This window comes from Plectropomus leopardus, chromosome 19 (genome assembly GCF_008729295.1).
Source record: "Plectropomus leopardus isolate mb chromosome 19, YSFRI_Pleo_2.0, whole genome shotgun sequence".
Lineage (NCBI taxonomy): Eukaryota > Metazoa > Chordata > Actinopteri > Perciformes > Serranidae > Plectropomus > Plectropomus leopardus.
Window position 1 is genome coordinate 19,022,385 of NC_056481.1, and position 22,647 is coordinate 19,045,031.

The 22,647-nt window shown below is 37.9% G+C and overlaps 2 protein-coding genes across 2 annotated transcripts; both read right to left on the reverse strand.

Annotated features, from left to right (window-relative positions):
* Positions 1 to 278: 278 nt before the first annotated feature.
* On the reverse strand, positions 279 to 5,277 carry pts (6-pyruvoyltetrahydropterin synthase). Its single transcript, XM_042507491.1, has 6 exons — positions 5,102 to 5,277; positions 3,501 to 3,580; positions 3,372 to 3,394; positions 1,566 to 1,622; positions 751 to 821; positions 279 to 657 (listed from the first exon to the last, which is right to left on the reverse strand). The coding sequence occupies exons 1-6, from the start codon at positions 5,191 to 5,193 to the stop codon at positions 534 to 536; spliced, it is 447 nt and encodes a 148-aa protein (XP_042363425.1). The 5' UTR covers positions 5,194 to 5,277; the 3' UTR covers positions 279 to 533.
* An 868-nt stretch (positions 5,278 to 6,145) lies between these two features.
* Positions 6,146 to 17,177, reverse strand: LOC121958526 (glucagon-like peptide 2 receptor). Its single transcript, XM_042507492.1, is given in 15 exon segments — positions 6,146 to 7,593; positions 8,310 to 8,351; positions 8,433 to 8,571; positions 9,448 to 9,536; positions 9,844 to 9,868; positions 9,928 to 9,969; positions 10,064 to 10,124; positions 10,213 to 10,372; positions 10,489 to 10,645; positions 11,597 to 11,703; positions 11,807 to 11,928; positions 12,292 to 12,370; positions 12,373 to 12,398; positions 12,482 to 12,590; positions 16,666 to 17,177. Coding segments are annotated over 15 exon segments (1,605 nt in total). The 5' UTR covers positions 16,744 to 17,177; the 3' UTR covers positions 6,146 to 7,224.
* Between the last annotated feature and the right edge of the window lie 5,470 nt (positions 17,178 to 22,647).

A 22,647-nucleotide genomic window follows, 5' to 3' on the forward strand; every position in this document is an offset into this window, starting at 1 on the left:
TTTTTGAAAATCAATAAATTTTAGGAATGTGAAGACATTTATAGTATACCAAGTCATTTAGGACAAATGAATTCAATTTGAAAATGAAAATTCTTCCTAGAAAGGGGAAATTATTCTTAAATAATTAAGATACTTTGGCAAGGCTTTTCTTTTTTTTTATTGAGGTCATTTTTGAAAAAATCTTTGGGAAGGAAAATTCTTCTTTTTGAAAATTTTTATTTTTGAAAAGTAAGGGTATTTTTCAAAAATGATGTCATTTGTCATTTTGTTTAAAAGAAAAACAAGTTGCATTTATTGTAAGAAACTATTTCATCACTGCACTGGAAAAACTACATACAATAAGGTTTGATGCATCAACCTGAAAGGTGCACACTGTAACAGCACTAGATGTCAATAACCCCCCAGCTAATAAGGTATCTGTCTCTGAGAATGACCAGTTTGCAATAAGCAACAGGAATCATGACGCTCTACCCCAAGACATTAATGCACGAAAAAGGCGAGGGGTGGACTAGGACTGAGTCTATATCAACACTCTACTCTCCTCGATATATGACAACATTCTTATCAGTCTCATGAATCTTAATCTCGTAGAGCAGACCGGGCGGCAGCACCATCAACATGTTGTCCCAGATGTAAACAGCCACATTCTCGGTTGTGCTAAATGGACAAAGACAAACAAAAAAGTAATCAGAGTAACGTGGAAACAAGCTGTGGCAGCTGCTGTGAAAAGCAGCTGAGAAGGAGACTCACCTGACAACATCTGCAAAGTATGGGACGTCCTTATCCAGGTTTTTATGGTCCAGTGGAGTCATGATGACGTCCTGCACGAGACAATCAAATCAGTCATTAAATCAGTCAACAAAAAGTTGCAGACTGAAACATTAAGCTAAACAAACTCTGTTAGCGCTGATCTCCTGAAGGATATTTGATCTTGTCAAGTTATTATATTAACTTATTATTGTTTATTAATGATTGTTTGACTTTATGGTCTATGGATGCATTGCTGCTTGTGTTTTAACTGTCTTGTAAGGTGTCCTTGAGTGATTTAAAACGCTCATATAAATGAATTATTATTATTATTATTATTATTATTATATCTGAGTAGAACTTATAATGCCCCACAGTACAGTTAATTCTGACAAATAAAAAACAGAGATGTTTTTCACAGAAAATATCTATTGAGTGCGTTAAAATGTCTCAGATCTTCAACTTACACCTGAGAAACATGGGAGCATGTTGCCTTTAAATTTGTGTTCAGTGTGTCTGGATACATTTTCTATGCAGTTGATTTGTATCTGTGTTCTACTTCGGCCACAGCATGTGGAAAACGTTTTGTGTAATTCAACATCTACTATTAGTGCACCTTTCACATGTCCATGGACGGATTAAATATCTTTAAGCTGCACAAAATAAAAGCTCAGCACTGTTGCTCGAGGACAATCATTGAGGAAACAGTGTACGCTGATGCATGTGTGTCGGTCCTGTTTGTGCATGGTGTATATTTCGGGTCGTTTTCCCCCCTGAGGGATTAATAAAGTAAACATCGCTTGTTTAGATGATCTTACCTCAATGCACCTCTTCAGGTCTGTCAGGTTCATGACCATGCCGGTGAGACGGTTGATCTGTAGACAGTGACACGATGAAGGTTAAATATTAAATGTTTACTGTGTTCTCGTACAGTACAGGATGTTTGTTTGTTTGTCTAGTTTTATTTTTTATTGTTTTATTCATTTGCACATTAAGATAAAGAAAATAAAACTGTTTATATGTGCAGGTGAGGTCGAAACCCACAATGAGCTTCTCTAAAGATCTCACATAAAGAGAGGAATAAAATCTACAAACATTTTAAAAATACAAGACAATGCAATGTATAATATGAATATAATACATATCTTCCAAACCAATCATCACTAGTGAGAAGAAATAAATATAACACCAAATAAATCAGCACTGTGCAGAAACACAGCTATGATCTATACAGTTAAAATTCTTTTTGACATGAAACCACTTTTAAAGTTTCTCCTTATACCCGGACAAAGACAAAGAATTGGTTAAAAAGGTCAAGTTCATGTTCCATAATTTGGCTCTGCGGTATTTCAAATAGTATCATCCTCTAGATGCACAATATACTGATAAAAGGTAAAAATATATTTATTTGTCTGGTAGGTTAACAACTAACCCTGAGAATTGTAGATTTAAAAAAATCATTAAAGTTTTATGCTAAGTCTGTTTATATACATCACTTTAAAAATAAAAATACATTTTTGGAGACTGTTAATATCATAAATGGTCATTATATTATATTTCAAGATAAGGCGAAGTTGAAGCACATAGCTTGGAGAAAGATGTTATTCTAATCATTCTAATTTATGACCTTATGTATGTATGTATGTGATCATATAGCTCTACATTTCAACACCGTCAAACAGGTTTCATCCTTTTCTGATTTAGTTTCATATTAGTAAATAATTTCAGTCCTCTGTTTTATTTTTGCACTGCTTATTATTTGAATTATTATTATTATTATTATTATTATTATTATTATTATTATTATTATTATTATTATTGTTATTGTTATCATTTTTTTCTCTATCTACTGCACTTTTTTTCTTTTCCTAAATAACAATGTAAATACATTGCACATAGAATATTGCATAGAAATTTCTTTTTTGTATAAAATGGAAGCAAAGAATTTTATTTTTCAATAACTGATGGAGAAGAGGTGGGATTTAATGCATTTTCACTTCCTCCCACTCCTATTCAGATATGTTCGTATGTTTGTGTATAACTATATTATATTCTTATTGTATTTCATTCTATTTTTTTAACATATACTAAATGAATAAAGTTCAAATCAAATCAAACATTTAAGCACCGCCCCCTCACAGTAAGAGGGTTCAGGGTCGAAACCCGCTGCCGGCTGGATCCTCTCTGTGTGGCGTTAACGTGTTCTCCTTGTGTCAGCGTCAGTTCTCTTCAGGTTTTCCGACAGTCCAAACAAATGCAGGTAAACTGGTGACTCTAAATTGGCTGTAGGTGTGAATGGTTGTCTGTCTCCTCCTGCAGAACCCTCCAGGATCAGTGGTTACAGGAAACGGATAAATAAATGTAGATATAAGCCAAAAAATGATGACGTGCATACATTCTGGTCCTCCATAGTGCCTGAATTTACTCCTTGATTCTATATCAGACACTGAGCCTAAACACATTTTCATCAGCCTATAAAAAATCATAGAAATGTATTTCAGTTCACTGAACCCCAAATTAAAAAACAAAAAGATGAAGGAAGAGCTGGTCGGTGATGAAGTGATGAAGTTTTTAAAAAAATGTCTCAGTGAGTAAAAGAACATTGTGATCAGATAGATACTGACCTTTCCACGCACTGTCACCTCCACTGTGGACAGAAATGAGAGTACTGAATAAACGAGGGACGTTTTTAAAGGTGCAGCGTTGCATGTAATGTGTAACACAACAGGAGTGTATGAGAGAGTGTGACAAACCTGTGTAGTTGTGTCCATGACCGTTGGGATTGTTGCATTTTCCATAAACTCTTTTGTTCTCTTCATCACTCAAGTGGATGCTGGAACACAGTTGGGGTAACACTTTATTAAAAACCTGCTGCGCAGATAATGATAACGTCTTTCTTTTTTCAATCAGTTTGTGTGACAAAGAAAAGGGTTTTTTGATACGTGCTGCCTCCAGGTGAAACTCATACGCTCAGACTTGTGTAGTAAGTATGTGTAGCGTTGTTATAGCCTTAATTGTAAAAAAAAAAATCTCATTCAAAAATGAATAGAGACAAAATGAGGAATCAGTTTCTCAACAGAAGCCATTAAACATTATCCTATGCGAGAAAATTATAGAGACATTTGTGTTGACTTTGCCTTTAAATTTCTCATAAAATGCTCCGTAAAATCACATGAAATTTGACAAGGACACAGTCAGAGTCACCCTGAACAATAATCCATTGAAGGGTTCATAGAACCCATTAAAAAAACTGTCACAGGATCAAGATGATTATTTGATGTAATTTTGACTTTGGAGCTCCCCTTAAAAAGAGAGCGGTAGAATAATTTCTAATGCTCTTATAGTTAGTTAGTTAGTTAGTTTAGTAGTTTTTATTTCTGTGTCATTCCATTTCTGGCTGATCCCACATGGGATTACAAGACACCATTACAATGCAAAGCATGTGTCATCTTCCAGTTATACAGATATCAGCAAAAAAAAAAAAAGTAGGTAGTCAAAATAAATTAAGTTACAAAATAACATATGACCAATATTCTTGCAAAAAAAAAATTGTACATGAATTGTACAGTGAAAAATAGATTTTAATTTTTTTACAAATCTGGGCCCTAAAGTTTATCTTGACAAACAGCTTGTTTTCTCATCTCCCATGCTTTTTTTCTCCAGATAATGAACTAATATAGATGTTTCATATGTAAATAACCACTTTAATCTTTGTGCATCATCCATATACACTAAATCAATATCTATTTTTATTTACTAAACAAAAATTTGCACAGTTCCACATAAAAGGGCCCTAGAAAACAAAATGAAACTTGTTTTCTATATCAGCCAAACAACACATACCAAAAAGCTGCATGTCTTTCTCGAAATTCATATACGTCCAGTTTCATCCATCAGTGGTAAAATAACTGATCTAAACTGAGCACATAGGGATCTTTGCTTTTCAGTTAAATTATATACCATCAATACCAATACCTTCTCAATACCATATTGATAGCTGAATTTATCATCCTAAATCTTCACAGTTTTGGTTCAGTCCATATATCACCAGCCCATTTCTATTTATACTGAGTAAGAACAGAATTTACTCTTAGAATTTTTTGGCCGCTCTAAGCCCCCGTACCATAATATAACTAATAGACACGCATCAAAATCAAAATCCGCGCGGCTGCTGGTTTGACTGGCTCACTTATCATCCGTAAAATAAACTGTTTCTTCACATAATAATAATCTACACAACCTGCTCCTCCGTCTGCATGAGCCAGGATCAATGTTGTAGACAGGTTTAGGAAATATTATCCATCTCTGATAATAATCTGTCGGCAGATAAAAAAAAAAAAAAGACGGAGAGTACCTGTGGAGTCTGTGACAGGCGCTGAAGCTCTGGATCCGGGTGATGTATCCGACACGCTCCGCTCCGCTGCGGCTCTCCGGGATTCCGGACATGATCACTTGCTGACCGGGAGTGATGGATGATGGTCACCGGCAAGAGGAAAACCGGGGATTGATCATAGATTTATAATCTGCTGGGAGTCCCGGAAGTAGCTGTATGAGAAGCCCCAGCCCCCTGTGACTCGCGCTGCCATCCTATTGGCTCAAATCAGGGCGTAAATACGACTCACATGTCCCACATCAGGTCTGAACGGGTTTTAATAAAGACACTCTATCTGTAACAATGATCAGTGGTTCAAGCCACAGTGAATCGGATACACTCTGTTATTTGTTTTTGTATAGTGACTTACATTTTATGTTAGGGGGCAACAGGTCTGATATACACTCAAGTATAAACCAGAAAGGTCAAAAGAGATTATAACAATCATTTATTTATTATCAAATAAATATTTGCACTTTTAAATGAAAAATGTTCAGTTGTCTTTGTGTCACAAGCTGGGGTGGATAAAGTACCTAAAAGCCACACTTGGGTAAAAGTACAGATATCTCTTACCAGAAAATAATAAAAATACTACTACTTCTAATAATAATAATAATAATAATAATAGTTTGCATTACAAAAAAGAAATATGCACCACGTGCTTCACATGAATAGACATAGAAGTATAAAGACACAGTAAAACCCACATGTAAAAATAAGATCAGATCAGAAAATGACTTTGGTAGAAGTTTAAGTCACCTATTAGAATGTTACTCGAGTAAAGTCTTTAAGTAACTGATATTTACTGTACTTAAGTATCAACAGTAATTTATGATAATAAACATGCTTCGGTACTGGAAGTAAAGTAATTGCTGAAAAAAAAAAAGCAGCCAGAATTTTGAGAATTATTAGGTTTATTTCTTCATAACATACAGCACTTTAAAAATAGCACGTAACTTACACTTGAAGAGAAACAGATAATATTATTGAACTGTTTATTAATTTCTTGTTAATTTTGGGGTCATGTCTTTTTTTATTGCCTTCCTCCAACATTTTTGAAAGAAATCAAGCTAGTCTGCTCAGGTTTCAAAGGGTTAATATCAGTTATTAGTAATTTCCTTACAAGTTCATATGAGACTTCAGCTCCTGACTGACTGTTGGACTGACTCTCTGTGTCTCAGTTCTACTGTCAGAAGTATTTTTTTTAGTTTCAATTCTATATTTTAATGTCATTTATTTTTTTGGTTGCAGTACAGGAATCTGCCGAAAACCAGTTTTACTGCAACAAACGATGTTTCCTTTATAAATGATAGTAAATTAAAGCCGTCAGGTCCATTTCAAACTGGAGGACAAAAGAAGACAATTTCATCAGTCTAACTGCTGTTTAATCTGTACACATTAATTGTTGTCAGACTAGAAGTACAAATAGTGTGTGATCGTTTCACCTGTACAACAAATAAAAGCATTTAATACATTTTAAGTTTCATTAGAATAGAAAACTGTAAAACCCGCTGCACAGAGTGTCTTTGAATTATTCACATTCAGAGAACAAATGGTGTTTTTACATGAATATACACATTTCAGTCCAGATTTTGTGATGTGTAGATGTTTCTGACTGGTCTGTCACAGTAAAATATTTTACATGGTAAATAAAACAGTGAAAATGTGTTTGTATAGTACAAGGTCCTCTATGAGGTTCACTATGTGTATAAATATGAAAAGCGAACATTGTAATGCATTCAATTGTCGGTAAGGGTACGTTTATTCTTTGACTGCAGAGCACTCAGAGATAACTCTTTATAACTTCTGAATTATGCTTTTAGGTAACCAGCCTGGATTAAAATTTAAAGCTGCAGCACAGATGTAGCCTTTCTGCATGGGATGCCGGCTCTACCAGGCGAGCAACCAGGTGCCCCCCTTCAATCATAATTTCCTAAGAGCCTCTAATAAAATCTGAACCTTTAAAATGAACACAATGTTTATTTCAGATTTATGATTTAAAAAGGACACCGTTGAGCTGCTTTCTGCCTTTGAACGTGGTTATATGGTGAGTCTCAGAGGGTTAAATGATGCGACATCATCCCACCAGCGACCAGTGAAAGTGCTCAGAACTCACTCTCCTCCAGAATCTCCTCCATTGTCTCTCCGTGCGTCATCTCTCCGTCACTACTGGACAGGCTCTTCCTGGTGAGAAAGTCAAGCCCTGTTGTGCCGCAGCCCTGTGACCGCTGACCTTTGACCTCGCTTCGTCCGAGCCCCCCACCTTCTCCGTGTACGGCCACCTGAAGCAGGTGAGGTTGTGTTGAGAAGGTGCCGTCCTCGTCGTAGAAGTCACTCTGCCGAGAGCCGTGTGTGCGGCGCCGTCCGGTGAACTTCCACAGGTGTTTGAGGGGCGCGCTCCGGAAACAGCTCCTGACCTGGAAGTGGTTGGTGAACAGGAAGAGCTGCCAGCGCTTCTTCAGTTCAGCCTGGACCTGAGTCCAGTATAAAGACAAGTTTTACCAGTTAGCAACCTGTAGGTAATTTAACTACTTTATCAAAGTAATGTTTAAAACAAGACAGAGAAAAAAACTGTCCGTATACAAGCTGTGACAAAAGAAAACAGAGAACAAATGTTTAAATCTACATAAACTTCTTAGCTAAAACAATATATTTAGATTTAACTCCTATGTAATCACCAACATATTATTAGTATCTGCAGTTTAATGCCTTTTTTCAGTAACTGTAACTCATTTTTATTTAATTATTTAATTAAATATTTAATTTAATTAATTTATTTGTTTATTTTTATTTAATTTAATTTAGTTTTAATCTATGGCCAGCACGCATGTTTGTTTTAGCATAATATTTTTGACTTTATTTTTCTGACTTTTAAGCTGCTAAACGCTCCACTATGTCTATCGGCTTTTGCTAACTCGGTCTGCCATCTGCTGCTGGGCAGGTGTCATTCAGATGGTTTATATGAATGTTTCTGCTAAAAACAACTAAATGCTTGCCAGTTTGTGGTCTAAAAACAAAACAATGAGATAAAAGAGGCAAAAACGTTCTGGGGCTAATTATACAAGGATGGATGATATGTATTTTTGAATGACATTCAAACACCACAATCATTTGAACCATCGTTAATATAAAATATCACTTTGCACAGCTTTAAAGTAAAAATGAGAGATCACATACAGAGGAGCTTTACCTCTCCGTTAGCGAAACAGTAGAGCACAGCCACCAAGAACCCCTGAAATAGGATTCACATCAAAGATGATGGTTAATGTGGTTTTAGGACAACATGACATGTAATCACCTGTACAGGTATTACCTGAAAGGAGCTGAGGGTGAGGTTTATAAAGGTCTTTGCGTAGCGACTGCTGCCCTCCACACATTCATCGACCAGCACTGTGAAGACCACCTCATGGATTCCCAGCAGAGGAATCAGAACCAGTGTGGCTCTGGCCAAACTGACGGACAGGAACAAAAACACACAGCGGAGCATCATCACACACCGTCAGGAGAGGCTAAAACATAAACATATACTGGCACAGACGGAGAGGGCAGAAAGGGGAGCTCTTTACATGTATAATTACAGTCATAACAAAATAAAGAGACCTGACACTGAAAGTTGCGCTGGTTGTTTTTCAGATTTTAAACCAGGAACCTTTTGCACTGTTTATTGTTTACTGTACTGTTTATTGTACTGTTTACTGTACTGTTTTTTGTACTGTTTATTGTACTGTTCACTCTACTGTTTTTTTGTACCGTTAACTGTACTGTTTATTGTACTGTTTATTGTATTGTTTACTATACTGTTTTTTGTACTGTTGACTGTACAGTCTAGTTTACTGTTTACTGTACTGCTTATTGTTTACTGTATTTATTATACTGTATACTGTACTGTTGACAGTATACTGTACTGTTTACATTTACTGTACTATACTATTTATTGTAAGTTACTGTACTGTTTACTGTTTATTGTACTGTTCCCCATTTACTGTACTGTTTATTATACTGTGTACTGTACTGTTTACTGCACTATTGTACTGTTTACTGTACTGTTTACCATTTACTGTACTGTTTATTGTATGTTACTGTATTGTTTAATGTTTATTGTACTGCTGACCATTTACTTTACTGTTTATTATACTGTATACTGTACTGTTTCCTGTTTATTGTACTGTTTACTATTTACTATACTGTTGATTGTACTGTTTACTGTTGTGTTTACTGTTTATTATATTTTTACGATACTTTTTACTGTTTATTGTACTGTTTACTGTACTATTTAAAGAGAGCACTTGGGGAATCAAACATGTTTGCTGGCAGTTGTTGAAAGTCACCTGTATCTGTAGTCTGTAAATTTCACCTGATCTGCCTTCAGTTTGGAGAGCAGCAGCATCAGGATCTTGATGAATATGAAGAAAATCACCTGAAACACAGAATCCAGACTTTGAGGAAACTGATGAGACTACATTTGTATAAGAATGTGCATGTTGTGATGTTTCTGTCAATGCGAATTTATTCACTGAGACATTAGTGATCAGTCATGCTTGTGACTACTAAACTATATAGCAGCTTCTATATCACATGTCTGCACGAGACAGGAGGCGTGAAACGCAGCATGAACTCAGGGAGACATTTACTGGACGGCCAGCAGCAGAGGGATAAGATGAACATCTGTATCATGAACGTCGGGCTCTTAGATCATCTTTCTAAGATTCAGACTCCTCACTCACCAGCACTGACAAAGTAATCGGGCCTCTTATTATCCACCCACCAAAAAAACTCTTTCACCACAAACGGGGGGTGGGGGGGGGGACCTTATTATCCACCAGAACCATCTGTTCACCATCAACCAGCATCTAATGACGAAAAAAGAGGTTAAAACGTCAAACAACGGGGACTGTTTGAATACATTTCGTTGACTAATTGTGAAGTCTGTAATAAAACACTCACTCTGTGTTTTCATATAAAATCTTGACCACCATCCATGGTGTTACAAATAAAACAGGCGTTCCTAAAACAGGCAACATTTTACTGTCAAAACATTATTCTTATAAAATTTAAACATATAAACAGACACACACAAAACAAAAAGGGCTTACCCCATCCCAGCAGCATGTATTTCTTGAGCAGACATCTCTTGGTCAGCACGGCTGTGAAGAGTAGCGTGTGGAGGAAGATGGCCTCCACCAGGAGCCAGAAATAGTTACAGGCCACAAAGTATTCCATGCACACTTTGGAGAATTTACACACCAACGCAATCTGCAGTCAAAGAAATACCCTCAATTAGTGTTAAAAACAGTTTGGTTCATTCACAGCTCTGCTTCAGGACTCCAGTATCAGCTAATGTGTGAATAATAAGGCAGAGCTTTCAGTACCGAAGAGCTCGAGTAGGAGTTCCATCCCGAGTCGTCTTTTGGAAGTTTAGAGTACATGATGTGTAAAATGATTTCCTTGGAGATGACGGCCACGGCTCTCAGGATGAACGACACAAACAGATTCATGTGGATGTAGTTCCTGGTGCAGTGGAGCTTCCTGGAGAACACATACAGGAAGGCACTGATCCACACTTCAAGTAAAATAATCACTGTGTGCATTATGTCAGAAGAGGTATTAAAAATGATCCTGCAGCTACATTGAAATGATTCCTGGTTTTTATACAGTAATTTATAAGGACTGCTCATCTTCATACCCCTGTAAATATCTCTCCTGCCTCCTGGGTTATCGCTTTACATTATTAGTTAAAGTTAGTGAATCTGTGCCATATGGAGGACAGAAGCTACTGAAATAAAAAAAAACCCTAACTAAATAAATACATTACATATGCCATTATACATATAAATAAATATTAAAAATAAAAGTATAATTAATTAATTGATAAAATGTGACATAAACTGATATTTTTGTTTTAAGCTTTATTTACCTTTTTTGTTTGGTGTTTGGTTTTACATTTTATTTATTCATTATAAAATGCATTTATTTCAATTTCTCAAATATTATTATCAATGTTAAAATCAATTTATTTATACATTTATTTATTAATTCATATATCTTTTTTTTTTCATTTCTTTATATACGCATTTTTATGCACATCTTCTTGCAATGCAAAAGAGTTGAGACAGGCCCTGCCGTCTTGTGCTGTGATTGTCTAGAGCTTAAAATGTTGTTCATTCAACAAACCACTAGATGGTCTTGCATGTATGTGTGTGTGTGTGTGTGTGTGTGTGTGTATGTGTGTGTGTGTGTGTGTGTGTGTGTGTGTGTGTGTGTGTGTGTGTGTGTGTGCGGCGTGTGCGTGCATACGTGGTCTATATGGCTACAGCGGTCACAGGTAATGTTGTTGTTTTGTTCTCAGATCTCAGTAAAAACTTTGGTGTATCATGTTACCATCACTGTGAGATATCAGGACCAGGGCTTTGTTATTTGTTCTTTCTCCACAGAAAATGTTCCATAACCACCAGAAGTCCCATGTTCCCCTCCACTGACCTCAACATGGCCATCAGGAGCGTAGCCAGGGTGAGCGAGGTCAGGGACAGGGAATAGCCAATGACAGAGATGAGCCTGAGGGCCGTGTGGCGAAGCATTTCATCCTCCTGGACACACACACATACACAAGTAGACAACACCTCTTCAGATGCTTCCAATAAAGGGAGGGCAACAGTAAGTGGTAGCAGAAACTGTCCCCCTCATAATCACCTTGTCTTTGAAGTAATGGTCCTCCTTACATTCGGAGTCATCCCTCCACGGCTCTGAGGAATTCTCTCTCCGTCGCCATCTCCCATTTTCTAAACATTCTCGGTGTGCCCTCCTGGAGCCGTCTGCAGGATATTTAAGACAAACTGATATCAGAATGTTTTCTTTTTGTCAATACAGACAGATGAGGAGAGTAATAATTTCTTGATTTTTGACGGTGCCCCATCGTTGCCCTTTAACCAACTGACTACTTTGTGTTTGGGGCGTAGGGAGGTGCTGTGGATCAAGAGGCAGCACAACGGGGTGACTGCGTTCATTTTAGCTGCCCTCCCAGCCCAGCACGTTTTTGAGCCTTTTTTCACATTCAAACATTCAAGCCAAAATTCGGGGGTTTAGTGACTCTTTGAGTGGTAAAATATGGTGTGACCCTTGCTGATCCTTGGTAAGTCATACATTAGTTGTTTTTAAGTGGTAAAAGTTAACGTTACCCTCACTGATCCATGGTAAGTAAGAAGGGCAGGGGACGGACACGTTTCCAGGAGATGAATGGGGCCAACACAAAAATGTGTGTCAAAAGTTCCTTTACAGTAGATTCCTGTGAAAGAGCAATAATCTAGTTGTCACAAGGAAAATAATAACTGAGATAATTAACATAAGAACAGCTGACAGGAGGCTCACCAGTTTCTGAGAGAGCACTGGTTTCCAGAGTTGTGTTGCAGTTCTCCCAGTATTCAGTCCGTTTGGCAATCAGGCTCTCGAGCACTGAGGCTGTTACCTGCACATAGATCTAAACAGAGAGAGAAAGGTTATTATTTCAATAAAAAGTTACATTCAAAAAAATGCAGGTTTCAACCCTTTAACTTCCTGCTCAACCGTTCAGTAGAGCACATTTTGAGTCACTTTATCTTAATGAAAAATGTGTTGAATTCAAATCAACCTGACTGAGCCATCTCTACCACTCAGTTAGGCTAAAAAATGTACAGGATATCAACGTGTGTGTTTACATAGTACATCTGCAGTCCGCCTCCTAGAGTATGCTCTACCAAACGGTTCATTTGACTTTTTATGGTAAAGGTAGTGAAGTTAAGCTAATTACATTAAAATTGACTATTTGCTAATTACATTAAAATGAACTTCTGATCATTCATTGTTATTTAAAACACATTTGATGTTATCCATTATGTATAAGGTGAAAAACATTGGTGGATGGCCAATCGTTGAGTTGGCCTTTTTTTGGTAGTGATGCTAAGAGATTAATTAACATTTTTTATGAAAAAAAGGATGACTATTCACTGTTGTCAATACCATATATTTAATGTTAGATCATTATATAACTGGTGAAAGAAATTATGTCAATATGATTTTATTTTTTTTTGTATTGGTAAATATGCGTTGATATAATAGTAGTACTGGTAATAATACTAATTCCATGGTCACAAATTGATATATGTTGGTATTCTCTAACATATCACAAGCATTTGTGGTTGTTGTCTCCAGTGCCATCTTCTTCGCTGCTGTTTGTTGGGGTAGCAGCATCAGAGCCAGTGACACCAACAGACTTAATAAAATCATTAAGAAAGCTGGCTCTGTGGTGGGTTTCAGGCTGGAGACCGCGGAGACGGTGGTGGAGAGGAGGACACTTAAAAAAACTGCTCGCCATCATGAACAATGCTGAGCACCCCCTCCACCGCACACTGGACCGACAGCGGAGCACCTTCTCCAACAGACTGATTCAGCTTCGCTGTCGAAAGGACAGATACAGGAAATCTTTCCTGCCACAATCCATCCACCTGTACAATAACTCACCTCTGTTTGCGCTTTAAACTCCAGTCTTAGCTCCATGTCACTCTGCACTGCTGACTTTATTTCTATTTCTATTTATTCAGATACTGTTCTGCATTTTACACATGTATATATGTAGATATGTACAGTCTCTTAGTTTTTTTAAGCATATTCCTTTATATTCTATTAATGATGTGTGCTCTTTATTCTCTGTTCTTACAGTATGGCGCTGCTACATCCCAATTTCTCAGTTTTGAGATCAATAAAGTATATCTATCTATCTATCTATCTATTGTAACAGTAAATGATCTGTAAATTTGATGTTTTCTTTCTTTCTGTTTTACCATTACAATGAATGGCCATCTCAATTGTTTGGTAAAGGCCTGTATTTTCAAAAATTATAGAGTATATTAAAAAAAAATAATAAAAAAGATTTTTTGTGATTATAGCCCTAAGAACACAGAAAATTGCAAAGAAACATTTTTTCCAATTCTTTTTTTCTTGGTGAGGACTTTAAGAGGTTAAATGAATTCTACAAAACAGTTATCAATCAGATAATAATTTTATTTTCCATTCCTACCCAAAGACAAATACAGCTCTGTGCTACCTGTATCATAGCTTATCATTTTTACAGTTAACCCACTGACATATTCTCAATTTATGAAGCTGTAACAGCAGACAGTTTTCTATATTCACACCCAGCTGACATGAAACCTCCCCACAAACTGAAGTGGCTAGTTGGGGGAAAAAAGGATGGGAACTGGGAGGTTTGTTTGGTTCATTCAGATGCACATGAGTCATTTGAGATGCTTGTACAAAAATACACTAAAAAGCCTCCACTGAGTAAGTAAGTCATAATAATCATCATTTTAAGTGATGAGGTTGGAACTTGTGGTCCTAATTTCACAATGATTCTGTTAACAACATAATGATCGACTCGAGAATTATTAAAACTGTAATGATCTCCAATGATATGCATTGGTATTTGTAGCATCTGAATGGATATGGTGAGCTGTGGATGATGCAATATTTGTATTCACCCACTTGGTGGGAGTAAGCACCACAGTTTCACCTGTGTGTAATCTGGAATTACAGATTCAGTCAGTCGAGTCTGAAGCAAAGCAAACAGACCTCTTTGTCCCTGATGTCAGCCTGTGAGTGTGTCCCCCACTAAAGGTTTTTATTATCATTATTAATAATAATAATAAATTGAAACCTGGATCACTTTTCTTATGCTGCATTCAGACACCTCTCCCAAGTATTGAAACTAGGGCTGTCAGCATTAACGTGTTAACTGCAATACGATTAAGGCCTGTAATTAATGTGTGAATTTGTTTTTTTATTATCGCATTAATCGCAGTCCTACATTCCTGTCTTTAAGAGGCTGTACCGGGCTGAGTTTTAAAGCTAGATGATACTAGAATCATATGAAACTAGAAGACTTTAGGAACTGATATTAACCATGTCATGCTAGCTTCTCAGTAAGGGGGCGGAATAATGCCCCAAAGTTAGGCAAAATGTTGGTGATGGAAAAACAACATGGCCATTTCCCAGGGGTCCCTTGACCTCTGACCTCCAGGTATGTGTGAAAATGGGTTAAGTGGGTACCCATGAGTCTCCTCTTTACAGACATGCCCACTTTATGCTAGTCCTATGCAGTTTTTTGCTGTTATTTGATTCCTAATCAAGATAATCTGGTCAGATATGCTTTACCTCGTCAATATGGATTTCAAAACTGTTTTTAAATTTAAAATAATGGAATTGAAAAAAAATAATTAATTGCACATAACTATTGTAAGATTAATTGTGAATTTAACAAAAAATCATTTGACAGCCCTAAGTTAAACCTTTGAACCCTGAAAAAAAAAACGTGTTATTTCTCTCAAAAACAGAACAGAAAAGACAGTGAGCAAAATGGCAAGAAATGTTTCTCAAACTGCAAGAAATTGGCAGATTTAGAAAATTATTTTTCAGAAAACTAGGGAAACGTCCATAGAGCTACACTTCTAATTATCATAATTATCAATTTAAAATTATTTTACAGAATCATTTCAATAAGCAGTTTTTGTTATGTAATTCCCCTATTTTTTTGTTGTTGTTTGTTTACCTTTTTGTTTGTTTGTTAATTTTCTTGTAATTTTACTAAATTCTCTACAATTTCTGGGTCATTTCCTTTTAGGTTTCTAACTGCCCTCTTCCCATGTTTCTGAAAGAACAAAAGCCAATTTGTCCAGGTCTTAAAGGGTTAACTCAAATTATGATCCTCTCTTAATTTGATGTCAGCCATGAAACAAATCAGCATTTTCTCTATGTAAGAATTAAAACTAAGATCACAGCTGCCGTCTTTGTCCATTCAGTATCAGGACAGAAGCTTCAGACTGCAGTGAGAAACAGCTCAGCTCAGTCTGCTGAGGACTCAACCATCACCTGAGACACAGCGTTCTCACCTCAGCAGGCTGACAGAAGACAATGTCCCTGTCTACAGCAGGACAACCACGGAAGGGAAGAAGACAGGAGCTGTCTTCTCTGTTGTCGCCCATGACACTAAACCTGCTTCAAATCCAGAAACTGACTCTTAATGAGAATTTACTATGTAATAATGAAGAGGAAACTCTGTGAACTGTCTTATTTTTTACGTTTCTTTGCGTTATTTCCCTTAAATTCTCAAAGAAATCCAACTACTCATTTGATTTCCTATATACCACGTTGTTTTTACTTTCAGGCGATGATTTTAGAGGTAGATATTTCAGAGCATGTTAATGAGTATTGGGACCTCTGTGGTCTAAACGCCATGAAAAATGACTCATTAAAGAAAAATTTAAAGAATCTGCTACAGTCATGTGTCATCAGGGTGTCTGCTGTGTTTCATGAGAAACACCATGTTCTATATTTCCTCATGCAGTACATCAGGTGGAAAAAAAATTAAATCTGATATGAAAACATTTAATATAAATATTAAAAATTTAGAGACGTAGACCACGTGGCAGCAGGTTTGATGTGACTCACTGTAAAATCACAGCTAAATATAACTAGTGCATGTGTGTGTGTGTGTAGGTGTGTTTGTGTGTGTGTTCATTTACGTGGTGGGTGAAGATGACACAGAGCAGGAGTGTGTGTCTAGCTGTGGTCCTCCAGCCTGGCAGCAGCAGCGTTGGCATGGCGCCGTGTGTTTACATTGACAGCAGCAGGTTTCTGGGTTCTTTGGTGGTTTTCCACCTCAAACCTCACGAGGACATTCACTCATCCTCCTTTTACATCACGGAGTCCAATCAACACGGCGCTCCTCGTCTCGACACACCAGGTAGATCCACAATTATCAGAATGAGTTGGATGATTTCTTTTTGTTTAAGTTAGTTGAGTGTTTTGCAACAACATGAATTCTTCCTCTCCAGTTTGTGATGCTCGTTGTTGGCTTTTCACAGGTTTCCTTTAGTTCCTCACAATTTTCATGTTTCCAACAATTTCCCAAGAATCCAAGCTACTTCCTGGTTCTTCCATTAAACTGACATTGACATGTCTTCTAATGATTTCATGAGGTGGGTTATCCTTGTAGAAGAAGTCCTCGGCTTTATTCCTCTTGTCCATGAGGACCTCTGCGGCTGTGACGGAGGTGATCAGCTTGTACTCCCCAAAGACAGAGTGCCACTGAGAGCGCCTGTGGAGCCTCACCGACTGATCGCCTCTCCCACCCCGTCCTCCCCCAACCAATCAAGATAAGACCTGTGGAGAGCCGGAGACAGAACTCAACTCACTGTGGTGTGCTTAGAAACTGATGGTCACGCTGGTTTAAAGGTACCAACAGCTATGATGACCACAGACACATAAATACAAGCTTAGACATCCAAAATCCTAAATTACACACACACACACACACACACACACACACACACACACACACACACAGCCCCCTCCCTCTCTGTTTAGTTCCCTCTCACAGTAACGGAGCATCAGTAGTGTTTCACTAATGGGGAACTAAAGTAAATGATCAGCACTGAGGACAAACAAAGAGAGCTGATGAGAGAGCAGAGAGACAAATCTGCACGATGCCTGTCTCACTACGTGTTTCAGGCAAAACTATCTCACAGAATTCAATGGACGGCATATTGGCTGATGGCTTCAATTTTTTGTTTTTAAAGCAGCAGCATCATTTTTTTGGTTGACCTTCTAAAACTGTGTGACATTTTTATTATGGCTGTACCCGACTCAGAATTATGCCAGTCGCATCAGATTTGGCTGTTTAATACAAATTTTCGATGATTCGTTTTATTTTCCATGAAAAGTTTTAAAGTTTGAACAAGCTCCGTGGGACATTCAGTGTGACAGCAGAATTCATGTAATGGAGTATATTTAAAAAAAAAAACCAACAAGCTAACTGCGCTAACCAGGGGTTATAAATGAGCAACAACATTTTTTGCAGACACTAGATATCAAACAAAAGCCAGAGACTGTGTCGTATTAGTTGCTGCGAGTTGCAAACTCACCACTTCTAAGAAGAAAGGTCTCTCCTCCTCTGTGCCACTGCCTGCAAGTCCACTGCTACCTGTGCCAAAGAGTAGGATGAAAGTCAAGAGCACTCACTCCACAGCAAAATCTGGGAACCTAAACCTCCCCAAAATTACACAAAAAAAACCCAACTGTTTGATCGGAAGCAGTCTGACTAAAGGGTCTCCGTCTGATGATGTGAATTTCCAACTTTCAAGGGACAGCCCTACGCTTCATCATCATGCGATTGGATAGGTTGATATGTGCTGGGAAACCTTTGTGTGCTGACACACCAGCAACATCTATTGAATCTAAGTCCAATATTCTCTCTACTTTAAGCTCTTTAACTGGCTAAAATCTTCTCCACAAGGCTGGGACATATCTCTTTTTACACAGAAAAAAACAAAAAGATTTAAAGAAAAAGAAAAAAATCTAAATCATCACGCAATTTGAAGACACATCCTTTCGAACTGGAGGAGCAACCCTCAGAGATTCACTGTGTGGAATTTTTTTTTCATTAGATGGTGATTGTGGCCTCTCTCTTTGTCACATATACTGAGCCAGGTTATCACAAGATAAAGGTTTTAGTGGTATAAATGTGACAGATTTCATTTCAGTGAAAATATATAGAGCTCATAATGCACAGGCCATGCTGTTGTGTGACTGCGATGCATGAATGAACCAAAGAAATAAATCATTCCAGCTCCATAAGCATGAGAATGTGTTTCCACAACTAACAGACAGTGAGATGAGATTTTGTGCATGAAGAAAATACATTCATCAAACATTTGGATTGCACTTTAAAAAGACCTGGATGGCAGTAATGCAGTTTGAAGCAGACACGGCCTCAGGCTGTTGGTGGGATTCTCATTTAAAGCTGCACAGGAAGTGAAGAGGACGTAATGTGACAGTTCAAGTGTGTCCATTTGAAACCCACTGAATGGTTGTGATGGTTGAAACCTCTTCAACGAGAGCAAACACTGAAGCCTGCAGCTCAGTTGTCTTTACAGCTGCTCTAATCAGCATTTTTGTAATGAAACACATGACTGTGAATGAATGTGTGATTTGACTAAACCACAGAGAATAAGTTTTCTGTTTCTCAGCTCTACAGAGTGTTTTACCATCTTTTAGCTCATTATTTTGGTTCACAGTTTTGGATCTGTCAGGCAGCTCTCATCAATCATAAAGCAGCTTGTTTCAGCAGTTTTCTTTGTATCATATAGTCACTGTCAGACCCTGGCTGTATTTGAATAGCTGAAACTTTTCTTTTCCGAACAAATCTGACCTCTATATGAGGAAAGACTTTGGAAAAGATTGAGGGACTCGGACTGCACACTCGACTCTGTAATTATGAGTCAGTGGATGTTATTAATGTGGGTCCACTGAAAATGGCAGCGGACCCAATCAGCATTACAATCAGCATTCACACCCAAGTGAAATGGCTCTGCAGTCACAAGTATTTATCAACTCCAATCAGCAGTGATGGAAATCTAGCGCCCAGGTGAACCGATAATTTTACCCCCTTTACTGGAACTATGTAATCACAGGAAACCACAAAGCAGCGGTTAAACAAGCGCTTGAAGGTTTAGACTTCACCACATTTGAAAGAGAGACTAAATCAGCAAGAGAAATACAGAAGAAGTAACCACTGTAACATTTTCACAGGCCTCCATGCTGCTTTTCACTGTTCACTAACTTATTTTCAGCTCATCTGTGACATTGGACGTGACATGCCAGAAAAAAATAAACAGAAAGACATGATAGTCTGCTGCAGAGCTGTGTACACAGCTCTGCTCTACTGACAATGAAAGGAGTCTGATTTTTAGTGGCTTTTAAGCTGTTGAAAAAGCACAAATGCTAATTTTGGTGGAAAGTGGGTATAAAAGAGAGGAAGGGGGTAGTCTAGTAGAAACCCAAAATATATGTACATATGAACCTGGAAATTAGCAGAATACAGAATATATAAGTCATCCATTTGTAAAAGCTGAAACTTACAATGGACTCGGCAGGGGATTTACTGCCTGCATACGGAAGTCCACATTCAGTTTCAGTTTGTTATAAATCATCTGTGATATTCATTCCAGGGGTCAGGGTTAGGTGGATTGTGTTACCACATCTATTTCCCAGAAAGAGTTTTGACATTCCACAAACGAGGGTTAAAAACTTCTAATCAATTTTACATCAATGGACACACAGGCTCAAAAATGTAATGGCTTATTCAGCTTGTTTTTCAACACATCAATGAAATGTCATTTTTCTCTGGCTGCATTGCACTCTAGTCTGTTTTGGGATTAGTAGGTGGGTTTCCATTACAGATTACACAAAACTTAAGTGATATTTTTGAAATGTCGATAAAACAACAATGCGAGATGACTGCTTTTCCACTTAGCGATGTTATGCAACTTCTCTTGCGATGTTATGCAGATTCTCATCTTGAGATAACATTCCAAGAAGCATGGTGATGGATGCTAAAACATCAGCAGTTTATTTCTATTTCAGCCGCCACACTAGCCATCATTACTTCCAATCGAACACGATGTAGGCGTGTTATGTGAGCAATAAAGGAAAGGCAAGCCCCTTACATGTGGAAGCAGCCAAGTATGGGGGATTTCCTGAAAGGTGACAGAAGTTATGCGATGCAATAACACCTCTTGTTGCGCCTGCTGCATCATGTCCGAGGGAGCCAGTTTGTACCAACACTTTTTGTTGTACATCAAGGGACCTTTAAAAGTGAACAAAAGTCTTTCCATTGCAGTTTTGTGAAATACGGCTTTTTTGAATCATCAAAAATACCTCCTCACACAAGTGAAGAAAACATTTTTGCTATAAATGGGAGTTTTTTTTCGAAATTGACGTGTTTCCATTAGGCGTATTTTATATTCTCAACTTCAATTTGCGCAATTTGATGGTTAATGGAAACCCGCCTCGTGCCAGTGAAGGAATGGGTATCCATGCCTTCCACCTGTGTGTTTCTTGAGAGCATTTAAATATACTTGGTGTTTTAGACCACTCACAGTCAGGTGATGCTGACCTTTATGAAACAGCAGCAGGTGAAATGTTCATAAAGTTGCAGGATAAGCAATTTCTTCTCCTTCTGTTGTGAATGTGTTGGGTAAATTTCCCATCAGTCCACACAAACAGTCATCAATTCAGGAGTGAGTTTGCAGTGAAAGTTGAAAGAGGTCATCTGTATCAACGTGCCTGTGTGGATCCGTCCTCAGCTCAAGCGGCGGGTGGATTTCTTTCAGGTAAACACAGTACTGCAGATGTTTACGATCTCCTGTTAATGGGTGTTTGGCGGATAGGACAGGTGCTCTGTGGAAGCTTAAACAGATTGTAGTGTCGATGTGTAAACTGTTTGGATCTCTGCTGAGTTCAGGAGCCTCGACATTTTTTAGGTGAAGAGTTCAAATATTTCTCTGTAATCTGGTGAAGGCGTTAGGTGGCTACAGATCATATGTGTGAATACAGGACAGTTACGTGAATGAATATTACATCATTACAGTCGGCCAGTGTCAGTACGGTGGAATCAGGAGATTAAACTTTAATCCAGGTGCAGAATGATTCCAATAATCCTGTTTTAAATGTTCACTTTTTCAACATCTGCTCTTGTGTGTTTAGTGTTTGTACATGTATACACAAACATGCATGCAGCACATACAGAACATGCGCATGTATCCTCATGTGTTTACATTCTTGCTGAGGCAGAGTGATGGCCGGGGGGGTGGGAGGTGGCAGCGTTCAGCCAGAAAAACAAACAGGTCGAGGACCGTGGAACATCCTGTCCACCAAACACAGCTCCAGGCACCGCATCGCTCCATCACCAAATAACAACGTCAAACCAACATAAAAGTGGTGAACGACCCCTAAGGCCTCAAGGTCGTTCAAGAAGGAAATCACTTTTTTATTTTCTAAGAAAACTGAAACCGAGACATTTAAGTGTCATCATCTACTCTTCAGGTTAAGAAAAGCTCTGCGGCTGCATGAGATCCTACAGATCTTCATTTTTACAAAGTTGTTACAGTGAGCATATTTACACACTTAAGGAGCGCTCCGATGATGTAACACTGCACATTTACATAAAGTGAGGGAACACGTGAGAGGCAGAACAAAACTGAAGTTGCAAGGCCAAGATATCTGACTTTTGGTCTCTGGTGCGAGTCAAACGTCAGAACCACTGGATCCTACAATTCCCATAATGCAACTGACAGGGTTTTCTACAGATGGCCTGCTGAAACAAATTCAAGGCTGGGAATCACCTGAATCAGTGGAAAGCAGAAGTACAGCTCAGAGTTTAGAAAACTTCCCTGCACACCAGATTGTCCCACCTGCTGCAGTCGGAGCGCCGCTCAGACTAAACGATTCAGTGAACAAATCTTCTGAATGAATCTTTTTACCGAATAGATCCTAATGATTCAGTGAACAGAGCTGCACTGCCTATCATCTGTGCATCATTATCAAGGTGAAACTGCTCAGTTTCATTTCTCACTGCCTGTTGACTCCAACACTATGTTTTTCCCATGTTTTTGAAAGAACTCAAAGCAATTTTCTCATTTTTCAGAAGTTTAAATGCTTGTGAA